Source organism: Mus pahari, chromosome 3, assembly GCF_900095145.1.
Source record: "Mus pahari chromosome 3, PAHARI_EIJ_v1.1, whole genome shotgun sequence".
NCBI classification, from domain to species: domain Eukaryota; kingdom Metazoa; phylum Chordata; class Mammalia; order Rodentia; family Muridae; genus Mus; species Mus pahari.
In genome coordinates, this window is record NC_034592.1 from 59,028,871 (window position 1) to 59,041,519 (window position 12,649).

The window sequence follows — 12,649 nt, forward strand, 5'->3', positions numbered from 1 at the left end:
TGCCTCTGCCTCCAGAGTGCTGGGATTAAAGGCATGCGCCACCACGCCCGGCGAGATTATACTATCTTTTATTACTTGCTTCTGGACTACCTATCAAAAAACAAATCCAACCTTGTATTTAAGCCAGTGTTTACTGAATAGCATCTGAAAGTAACTTCTTAAAAGCATTTAATGTATCCCAGGCTTCTTTCCAAAATATGTGTCCTGCTCATGTCTGAGAGGCTAAAGAAAGACTGATGTGTAACTACACTGAAAACTACAGAATTGTTATATATGCTTTAAAAGATAAATTTTGTATGTGGATTATACTTCAGAATTTTTAAATATTTCAGCTTGTGTCTTCAGATGTCTGTCACAAGTAGTTCTTACACATAAAAGGATTAAATTCAAAGCCTGTTGTATGCTAACCACTGAACAACACCCCCAGTTCAGGATTCTCTTTTTAACTTCTTAAATAGGACTGCAGTTCAAAAACACATTTTGTCCATATTAGAATTTCCATGATGTCTGTCTCTCCCTACCCCCACAAACACTCAGGGCAAGTGGGCACATAAAACTGAAAAGGATTGGAAAGAAGGCTCAGAGGTTAAGACCCAGGTTCAATTCCCAGCACCACATAACAGCTTACAACTGTCTGTAATTCCAGTTCCAGGCCTCCTGACATTCTCACAGACATACATGCAGGCAGAATACCAATGTACATAAAATAAAATTAAATCATTAAAAAATAATGCTTTTGAAAATTTGAAAAATAAATCTTAAAAGAGTGCCTGCCTTAAGCATGTGTCAGGGTCCAGGCTTAGTCTCCAGCATGAAGTAAATAAACAGTTAAACAAACAAACCCATCACATTAACACAACTGAGCATTACAGGAAAATCTACTGCCAAACAAACAAAAGTCTTATAGAGAAAACAAGCTAGGCATGGTGGTGCATGTCTGTAATCCCACCATTTAGGAGGCTGAGGCTACAAATCAATGCTACAAATTAAAGCCCAGCCCATCCTAAACAGCAAGATCCAGTAACAGTCAGAACTACACAACACAAAAAGGGAAAACATGGTTTACATTTTTGCAAATCCCTGAATGCCTAGGGGCAGAAAAGACAGAAGCTCAGATCTGTTTCTGCATTCAATTGCTTGTGAAATGTGGTTTGGGCTGAAGTATATGAATAACTTCACAAAGAGATGTAGTTGGGGAAGGAAGGAAGGAAGGAAGGAAGGAAGGAAGGAAGGAAGGAAGGAAGGAAGGAAGGAAGGAAGGAAGGAAGGACGGACAGCAGCCTTTCCACTAACTATGGCTATTCTTTGATACTTGACAAGTGGCAGTCTTTTAAAGGACAGTTTTAACGTAGAATCTTAAACTATGAGTAAGCTATGCAATGTGCAACAGTTGGAAATTTTGCAAACAGTTTTTATTATCAAGTAGGTTTTCAGTGAGACTGTAATTTGTCTTTAAAAAGTAGTCATAAGAATACAACAAACGAGCCAGGTTTGGTGGTTCACGCCTTTAATCCCAGCACTTGGGAGGCAGAGGCAGAGATAGGCAGATTTCTGAGTTTGAGGCCAGCCTGGTCCACAGAGTGAGTTCCAGGACAACCAGAGCTACACAGAGAAACCCTGTCTCAAACAAACAAACAAACAAACAAACAAAAAAACAAAACAAAAAAAGAAAGAAAGAAAAAAGAATACAACAAACATTCATACAGTTTAAGGGATTTTTTTCTTTTTAACATGTGCACCTGTGTCTGTGTGGTCTGTGTGTGTACACACACACGAGTATGAAGGTGCTTATAGAAGCCAGGAAAAGGTGTCAGACCTTTAAGAGCTGGAGTTACAGGTATTTGTGAGTCACCCAACAAGCTCTTAACCACTGAGTTAAAATGTCTCCAGACTTGAGGTTAAAATTTAACCCATCAGTCAATGTGAACACATGAAAATACAAACAACTTTTTAGTATTAGGAAAAAGATTTCTCAGGCTCTCTAGAAGTCTACAAATCAATTTTTGAAAAATTCTATTCTAAATCACTTAGTGGTGGTGAGCACCTTTAACCCCTGCACTCAGGAAGCAGAGGGAAGCAGATCACTTGAGTTTGAGGCTAGCTGGGGGCACAGGGAAACCCTGTGTCAGAAGCAGATGGAGGGTAGGAATTTTATTCTAACCAGTTTTAGAAAACCAAGATACAGTAAAGAATTTCTAAATGCAAATTTGACACTCAAGGACAAACTCGTCTTTCTAGGCACACATAACAAATTTGTAAGAGCACAAAGGAGAAAGAATGGGGAAGGGGGTCATTAAAGGTGACGATGGAAACCGCTTCAATCACTTCCAACTCTGTGCCCCATTCAACTTTAGAAGCAGACTGGAAAATGTAAACAGTATAATCTCCACAGAAATCCAAATATGAAGTAGAAGAATTAATGCTATAAAAGGAATTAGTGCAAAACAAAAATATTCATCATTATCTAGACAAATAACAATACAGTAAACAATGGTGCTACCTTTTTAAGCTTCATTAGTTAATTGTGCATGGAAAACATTCAATGAATAAAACTTGAAACATCTATAATACATCATACTTATCAATAGCTTTTTTTTTTTTTTTGGTTTTTAGAGACAGCGTTTCTCTGTATAGCTCTGGCTGTCCTGGAGCTCACTTTGCAGACCAGGCTGGCCTGGAACTCAGAAATCTGCCTGTCTCTGCCTCCCAAGTGCTGGGATTAAAGGCGTGCGCCACCACACCCAGCTCAATAGCTATTTCTGACAACCAAATTTAATGACGACTATCACAAAAAAACCAAAGAACATTAGGTGTACACAGTTTCTAGTTAATAGTTATCCTGTCTAATATCTATGTTTTATACAATAAAGAAATGGAATTTGCCAGAGAAAAATAGCTAAGTCAAAATCACATACCTAGTGGCTGAGGCAGTGAAGTACCCTCAAACCCCAGCACCATGTTTTATTATGCCAACCTGATACTCCACCCGAATAAGATATACATTACATTTAATTCAGCCAGCCATGGTAGCACAAACCTTGAATCACAGCACTGAGGAGGCAGAAGTAGGCATATCTGAGTTCAAAGCCAGCTTGGTCTACACAGCAAGTTCCAAACCAACCTTGGACTAACTACCCTTTCATTCCCTCCCCATAAAACAGAAGTCAAACTCATCCCATACCAAGACCAATAGACAATCTCCTGCCAAATTAAAGAAAAAAAATTATGATGCCTGATAGTTGATAGTACCAATCAGATGTTAAAACAAATAAATACCTGTTGTAGAAAAGAAAAATATTACCAGTACAATAGAAAATCTTCCACTTCAAATAAACAAAGTTTCAAAAAGAACAACTTGGAAGATTCTAAGATGCCTCCTACACATAAATACAAGGATATACAACTAAAGCAGTTTTCTTGTACATTATTATTGCACTTTTAATGACATATTATTAAGACTCACCTGCAGGACTGTCAGCATTCTCTCCTGGATGTAGTTGTATACCAGTAGAATCTATAGAATTTACTGTAACTGTCTGTAGATTTGGCAACTGACCAGTGCTTAGACTAACTGGAGTTGAAGTCAAGGCTCCACCTGCTGCGACTTGACCAAGTGTGAGTGTCTGAACAGGCGTCAAAGTAATTTGTTGGGCAGCGGTATTCTGTATTTGCAAATTCTGCAAGTTCTGGACCCCTTGTACTTGAAATGTTTGCCAAGTTATCTGTCCAGAAGGGGTCACTGTCTGTGCCTGAATTAAAAAGGTTCCAGGATTCAGCTGCAACTGAAGGTTTTGCAAAGCCTGTTGTGATATATTTTGACCACCGGCTTGCACGCCATGGATTGTCTGTGGTGTAATACCTTGCACAATTTGGGCTTGACTGGTTGGCTGCTGAGAATCTTGAAGTTGTAGATGTTGTACAACAGGCTGTGCTGTAGAAACCTGAATATTCTGAGCCTGTGTCTCTTCAGAAACAGGCGACTGGATATAATTTCCCTGAAGATCTGAAGAATGGACTTGCCCACTAGTAGTAGTCAAGCTATTTGTGTTTTGCTGTAATATACCTGTACTATCTATTGTAACAGGCAACTGTGATGAAGAGGATGTTGGCACAAATAAATCTGTATCAGCATTAGTTTCATTAACATCAGGAGAAACCCGCTCACCAGTCCTTTCTGAATTGTCTGAACTATCCATAGCTTGTCCTGTGTTTATCAAATGTCCATCGGCATTAATGCCTGCAGTCATTGTCTGAGAACTTCCCGAGAGTCCCAAAGAATCTAGATCGACACTATTGATTGGTACAAAGGTAATATTTCCTGGCAGACCAAGAGGCACATTAGCAACTACTTGAGTTTGGCCAGGAAATGATGAGCCACCAATTGCAACTCCCTGAACCTGGACTTGACCAGTCTGTGGTATGAGATTCTGGATATTAGCAGGAGGTGTTCCAGAGGCAAGTAAGGTTTGATTAGAGCCAGGAATGATCTGAATTTGGCTGTTTTCTTGATTTATACCCCCATTATCTGAGGAGCCTGTGAAGCCAATCTGAACCTGCTGAGCGTCTGTTGACTGAATCTGTGGTATTACTTGATACTGAACATTGGACACTGTACCATTTGATGAATCTGATCCTGGTGCAACTGAAAATATTTGTTGATTCTGCAAATTCTGAAGGGGAAGGACATACTGCCCACTTGAAGTAGCAGCACCTGGAATCTGCACTAGATTACCAGCTTCATCTTTTATGGTTGTAGGTGTAGCTGACAAAACCTCCCATCGGTTTGGTGCTCCTCCTAACTGTGCAGAAGCCAAATCACCTGTCTGGATGAAGAAAACAAAAATGTTGTGATGTATTTGTGACAGCTTAACCCAATTTCCAAAAATCCTCACCTGGTATAAATTCAACTATGTGAAAATAAAAGCCATCTTAATATCACAAGAGTTCCAACACAAAAGCAGTACTATACATACCATATAATTTTCACTTCTTGATTTAAGTTACTAAAAACATAATATATCCTATTTAAATGGGGATATGTCTTAATCAGAATATTCTAGATTATACTGCAGCCACACATTTTTGGTAGAAGTGGACAAGGTCTCACTATGTTTGTTGCTCAAACCTGTCTTGGAACTCACATATCCACATGATTCTTCAGTCTCAGTCACAGCTGCTGAATAAACTGGGACTATATAGGTGCACACTACAATGCATGGCAATACAAACTGATCTTTTAATCACTCATCTATAATCTTTAAACTGTATAAAACAAAGGGGCATAAGCAAGATTATAAACAGGACAGAGAACAAAGACTATGCAACTCACTAAAAATATTTAAATAAGCTACCTTTTAATCCTGACACTTGGGAAGCAGAGGCAAGTGGATCTCTGAATTCAAGGCCATTCTAATCTACAAAGCAAGTTTTAGGACAGCCAGGGCTACACAGAGAAACCCTGTCTCAAAACAAACAAACAAACAAAAACTTTAAAAACTCTAGATTGGCTAGAACACACCTGTAGTTCCAACACTCTGGAGGGAAAAGCAGAGGACTGCCTTTAACATTAAGACTCGCTGGGCTACTGAGGCAAGCCTGGGCTATATAACAAGACTTTAAAAAAAAAAAAAAATGCCATCAGGTACTATTGGGGGAAGAGGGAGACACAAACAGCATGAAGTTTGTCAACAAGCCATATGAATCAGGAGAGTAAATCTACGTTCTTGCTATGTCATAAATCTAAAAACACTTCAATTTTATGATGTGTAAACCACCAAACATACTTTTTCTTTACTAACTACTGGGGTGGTGAGGGAGGGGTTAAGACCTGAACAGCTGGGTAATGTTAAAGCTCCTCCTATCTATAATCCCAGCTCAGGGGAAGGCTAGACAGAGGATCATATGGAATCTAAGGCCAGCCTGGGCTATCAATATCAAGTAAGGCCTTGTCTCAAAGAAAAACAACTCGAAGAAAACCAAAAAAGAAAAAAAAGACTTAATGAGAAAAAGTGATTGCCCTACAACTACACAGTAAAATAGCTAAGTCTATAAAGTTTTACTACTAGGTAAATACTGGAGAATAAAGAATATGACTATATCTATTACTCTAAAATTGCAGCAGAATACAGAGAAATCCTGTCTCAAAACAAACAAACAAAAAAAAAAGGCATTATCTGACATCTGGGCTTTTCTTTTATATGCCAAATACCATAGTAACACACTTTTAAAACAACCCTGTGATAAACACTATTATTCGCATCTACACTTCATGAGAACTAAGGAGACAAGTCACATAGTTATCAAACAGCAGACAATATATAATCCTAAGGTAAATCTACGTCTCAACCCAAAGCCCTCTCAATGACTGCTATGCTCACCCTCTCTGAGGACCAGAAGTAAAGAGTACTAAGATCAATTATAGAATAGAGACACTAGAAAGAAGACCATATATTATTTACCATCAAAATAAAGCCATTTTGACGTCACTGTATTCCATATTGTGAGTTTCATTAACTGTATATCACTGGACAATGAAAAATACAAACATAGCTTATCCAGCAATGTCAAAGTAGCTATATACTGAGCACCAAGGAATCTCTGTATGATCCAAAACAGTACATCCAGTTCTTTCTTTTTTTTCTTTTCTTTTTTTTTTTGTTTAGTCCTGGCTGTCCTGGAACTCACTCTGTAGACCAGGCTGGCCTCAAACTCAGAAATCCACCTGCCTCTGCCTCCCGAAGGCTGGGATTAAAGGCGTGCGCCACCACGCCCAGCCGTATATCCACTTCTTATGAAGTACTATCTGGGGCAAGTCAGTCTGTTTATAACTTACGCTAACTTCTGTGGAAAGCTTTTTACAACAGTACTTATCTTTAACTTTTTTTGTTTTTAATGGTCCCCTTTGAGAATATATGAGACACTAAGAAATTCACTACTCAATTTTCATGCAGTTGAAAAGTCTATATTTCAAAGAATGAACCGCAGTTCATTTCTGATTTAATGCAAGCATTTGAGCATCTGTGAAGATGAAATAAGCATGTACAAGCAAAACAATAAAAATCTTTGTCCACAAATGGTCACAATTCTATGCAAGCAAATGTAGACACACGTGCTAATACAATGTGAAAAGTGGTATACACTAGCCACATAATCAAAGCACAATGTGGGAACAGAGAGGATGTGGGGGTGGGGAATCGTCCACACTAATTTTGAAGTCATATTAAAATGTAAACTTTTACTTTGGTCAGTTAAGAGGCATTAATAAAGGTATAGAGACGATAAAATCCACAAGACAAAAAGATACTAACTTAAGAGTCTGAGAGGATCCAGAACAGGATCCTCTTATATTCACACAAAAGCAATGGGGACACTTCTATCAACTTGTAAATGGCTTTACAGGACATGCTAAACTGTTGGACTTTATTCCATAGACAGTAAATAAAAACTATACAAGGTTCACAAGCAAGTGATTGGTGCAATCACATTTGTATTTATAAAGATAAACTAAAGGCTCAGTGAAGGAGACTGAAATAAATGCAGAAGAAAATAAAGATGAAGAAACTGAACCCACTTCAAATCTCCAGACCTGAACTCAAATACACTTAAAAACTTAATCTTCAATGTTTATATCAAGGACCAGGCACTGAAGTCACTTTTGGTTAATTCTAATTTAGAATTGAAATTATAACCAGAAGTAATCTTTCCAAACATAAACAATTTATTTTATTTCAGTCTTTTGGTATTTTAAGTAAATTGATATTTACTTAGTTTATTTTGTATTAAAATCTGCATAAAACTGAACAAAATCCATTCATCATCTTAAGTTATGGTTCAACTGAAAAATCAACAGTCAGATTTTTTGCTTGCACTAAATTCAAACATTCTTGGGTTATTTAGACAAATATAGTACTTTGTCATAAGCTAATTTTACAGAACTGTATTTTTGTCCATTTTCTTTTAAAAGTGACAAATGTATGATACCTAAAGATATATAGATAGGTAATTTTTTACAGGCGTAATAATGAAGTAGATTTTAACCATGAGTGAACAACTTTCTAGTCAACAAATCCCTTGACTTTACATAGCTACTTAAGTACAAGTCTGCATAAATACTGTCCATGTCACCCCTTCAGAGCTAAGTAAACTACACAGTACCAACTTCCCATAGTATAGGCAGTTAAATGAAGGGGGAAATCTGCCTATCTGAGGCAAAATAATACCTTAAAATTTTGTGAATAATCCTAAAGTAAAAAACATTTTTTTTTAAATATATCTAAGGCCAGGTACAATTGTTTATACCTCTAATTCCAAACATTTGGCAGAACCTCAAATTTGAGACCAACCTAGGAGATGCATATATATATATATATATATATATATATATATATATATATATAAAAATATATATATATATACACACACATACATACATATATGTGTGTGTATGTGTATATGACATCCCTGTCTGAAAAAAGAGGGAAAAAGGAAAGCAAACTATGTATGTGTGTATATATGCATACAGATTACCTATGTGCAAAGCATGTAATTCCAAGTTATTAATTATTAAAACTATATCAGGTTTTAAAAACACCCATTAGATACCTAGAACAAAGATCAATATATACTTTATGAATAAATAAAAGAAAATTACAGAAAATATATAGAGAACGAAAGAAATCAGTAAAACTGACTTTTTAGATATTAGCACCTAAGGAACCAATTTTTAACCTACATTATGTAATTCTACAATGAGCAAGTTCCAGATGGTCCAACATTACAAAGCCTGAAGTTTGAAGCCCTTGCCTTCATAAAAGAAGTTCCATTAACACACCAATAGAAAAGATTAAATACCAGCCAGAGAAGTGATAAATTAGAAAGTCATCCAATACCAAAAGGCAGTGACTGGAAATACTACAGAAACAAAGAGGACACTGATACAACCCAGGTAAGACTTTGGATTGCCTTAGGTGCCTGACAACCCTCTCTGCAAGTTTCCAAATAAAACTAAGTCTCAGCCACTCAAATATTCTAATTAGAAAATGAACAAGGAAAACATCATCAGCATCAAAGTTGATGTTGTAAAAGTCGTGAGAAGGCACTGTTCATTCTTCCTTGGTACTTACACCTAACAAGGTGAAAAGGACCATAACCTACAGAGGCCTTGGGTGGTGGTGGCACACACAAGGATGTTGCTATAGCAATTCAGGACAAGGGCATTCTCCAATGCAACGAGGCATAAAAATGATGGGTAGAGATTGAAGGAAAAGAAAAGAACATGATCTGTCTTCTTAGACTGTACCAGTGGAAAGGGAAAAGAAATTCTCACTGCATTTTGAAATAATGATTAACTTCTTAGCCCCATTAATGGCTTTACACAAGCCAGAAGGATGTACCTGAAAATCAGAACAAGTGTGAAACTAAGGTGGAGTCATAATCATTCTTGAGCAGATACTCAAGTAAAATGTCAACTCAGATTGCAAGGGCACTGTAAGGTCTTCCCCATCCCAACTCAGTATGTGGGGGTGGAATGGCAGCCAAGCCTTTGCAAATGCTAGGCAAGCACTGTCACTAAGTCGCATCCTAGCCCTGTAAGGTCTCAATGGTAAAACTCCCTACTCTTGAAATGAAATCAGTATTCACTTTTTAAATGTGACAACATTTACCTGCAAAACTAATAACCATTGAATTTGTAACTTAAGCCAGTGATTCTTATCACGTTTGTTTGTATAGTTTATTTCACAAAAGCACAAATAAATCATCCACAAGGTCAAGCCTATAACTTGGACAATATACTCAGAGATCTCATTTCCTACTCCTTAATAATAAAATACAAAGGAATTTTGCTGTGTCGTCTTTGGATGCCCGTCCCAGGTCATATAGACGAAACCACTGTGTCCATCTAACCTGCAGCTCTGCGCGCCCGTGGCCAGGACCCTCTGTAAGTCCCAAACTCAAATGGTAAAGCAAGTCTCTAGTGAACACTGGCTTCTCAAGGTACTTGTCATGTTGAAATACCAAACTAAACTGCCTTTAGGTTGAGCATCTGCATTTGGCCTTAGATAAAACACTTTAATAGATATCTCTGTCTAGAACCTAGATTAGAAAATGGACATTAATGGAAAAATTGGCAAAACTCAAAATCTGTAGCGACTTATGTTAGTGATACACAGATTTGAAAAAGGAGCCACAATAAGGCAGCATTGGGGGAAACTGGGTAAAGGTGTAAGATGTAACTCTGACACTAGATTTCCTGCTTTGCTAGAAGTCTAAAAACACCCCACAACTCTCAAGACACTAAGGTCCTCTAGTGATCTCCTGTAATTTCAGAGTACTTTAAATATATTTAAGTATAGTTTTAAATATTGAAAATATCCCAGTGGATTCATCTGAATTTTTTAAGCACTCTGAAAAAACTTTAAACCACTTTTAAACTAGAAACCAACTTTTTTTTCCCATTAATGTTCAGACAAAAAGAAAGCTCTCATGTTTTTCACCTTACTCAACTTTCAGCTCAGTTTACTTCAACTTTGCTCAAAGTGAGAAATTTGGAACTCAGAACTCAGAAGAACTCAGATTTATCGAGCGCCAAACATGCACCAAAAAAATTCCAAGTTTAGGGGCTTCTCTAGCAAATTGTATTTTCATATTATTACTTTTACTAAATTTAGAGTGTTCATGTTCATCTGGCAGGAAATGGTGTTCTTAGTAATGCTGTGATAGGTCAGAGAATCTTAAAGAAGCCTAAGAACATCATGACACAAACACATTGCTGAGGTCAGTCTAATGATCCAGTAGAGATGGAGTCTAAGCATGATGCTTTCAACCCTGAGCTTCTCCTCACCCCTTCCCTCCCCATCTGTAAGCACATTCCGAAACTTTGATAGTTACATGAAAAATTGTACTCTATTTAAATTAAGTTTATTTTTCAGTTTTATTTCTGAGGTAGTTTATTAAAGTAAACAATAAACTTAGTTTGGCACTTTGGGATTAGGGAAATAAGTTATATCTTAAAAGTTTACTAATCTGCTTACGTTTCTTTAAATTTAGAAGTTTTCCCAAACAGCTTTTGATATTTTAATCTGCTTAAAAAACACAAGACATTAAAAATGCTCCCAATGCCCACAGTCTAATTTCAGACTAAAATTATCTATTTACTAATAATACAGAGTAACAACGTTGAATGACTAGTATGCAGCAGCTAACTTTTCTAACAGTGACAATTAAACTGCCACTACATAAATCGATTGCTATAAACCTCTTAAAAACTTAGTCTTGAGAAGTGTTTTAACTATCTTAACAGGTGAACACACCTTTTCACAGTAAGCTAAGAGCAGCAATGGTCCAAACAGATGTAAAATTCACACTGTCTACAGCACCTAATTTTACACTGAGTCTTCACATAAGACTTCCAGCTCCTCTCCACACCCTAGAGGTTCTAAAATTTACAAAAGAATCCCATCAGACTAGTTATAGTAAAATTAAGATTTTGCCAACCAATTTCAACTCTTAAGAATGGAGTGTACTAACAAGCATGTAAACAAAATGACTTTCATCTACTTTTTAAGATAGATATTCTAGAAAACCTCAAAGGCCAAGTTATTACTAACTTCAAATTTCAATAACCTCCAACTGTCTCACTTAACCCTACCCAGAAAAAAACTAGTGCAAAGTTGGAGTAGTCTGCAAAAAGCCAACAATTCTGAATGATCAAAAAGTAATAAAAATGTTCGTCCCTGCGTATAAAAGAACACACTCCTTAAATGATCAAATACCCAAGATCTGGAAACTTGCTCCAGATTCAAAAACTCTAGAAACTAGAGCCATCCTTGCCCCGTAGGTGATACTATCTATGGCCGATAGGCTGTGCTTGCAAATGTAGTGCAAAGAGCGAGTGAGTTTTCAAGTCCTGATACGAATTACTTAAACATCCATTTTGGAGTCCCTTGCCCACCCCCCACCTCCGCTGCCTCAGACTTCATTTTGTGAGGAATTTTGAGCGCGGTGCCGCAGTGACAATCTCCGGAAAGCGCGGGCCGGCCCGGGCTCCCACCCGGGACGCGAGCGAGCAGGGAAGCGCGGCGGGGCCGGACGACCCGCGCGTGGCGGCCGCGGGGCGGCAGGAGGCCTTGGGCTGGCGGGCGCGCCGCAGGCCCGGGATGGCGGGCGGGCGGGCGGGCGAGCGCGGGGCCTCGGCAGGGGCGGGCCGCGCGCGCGGGACTTACCGCTCCGGCGGCGGCGGCGGCGGCGGGGACCCCGGCGGCGGCGGCCGCCTCCTCGTCGTCGTCGCCCGGCGATGGCGGCCCTATCTTGCTGCAGGTAGCGGCCAGCAGAGCGAGCGGTGACGGCTGAGTGTCCTACCCGCGATGGGCGGGTTCAGAGAGGGAGACAGGGAGGGGGGTGGCGGTTAGGGCCGGGCCCGCTCGCACAGGAAGTACGGCTCGCTCCGCGCCTGGCCGCGCCGCCAACCGGGCCCCGCGCTCTCCTCCTCCTCCGGGCCCTGCGGCGCCTCTCCCCGCGCTCCGCGGCCCGCGGCGGACGGCTGCGCGCCGGGCCTCTTCCCTCCGCCCGGATCCCACCCGGGAGGGCGCGCACACTTGCACACTCACACGCGCGCGCGCACACAGACACACACACACACACACGAAAAAAA

The 12,649-nt window shown here is 39.2% G+C and overlaps 1 protein-coding gene across 2 annotated transcripts in view; it reads right to left on the reverse strand.

Moving 5' to 3' along the window:
* The window catches only part of Sp3 (Sp3 transcription factor), a 42,756-nt gene that overhangs the window by 29,007 nt on the left and 1,100 nt on the right, over positions 1-12,649 (reverse strand). The window contains exons 3-4 of one of the 2 annotated variants that reach the window (XM_021192599.2): positions 12,222-12,353; positions 3,464-4,823 (exon numbers count right to left, since the gene is read on the reverse strand). In XM_021192599.2, the coding sequence (XP_021048258.1) occupies positions 3,464-4,823; positions 12,222-12,353 (1,492 nt within the window). The remainder of the gene's footprint in view (positions 1-3,463; positions 4,824-12,221; positions 12,354-12,649) is intronic. The other variant, XM_029536101.1, reaches the window with a different exon arrangement.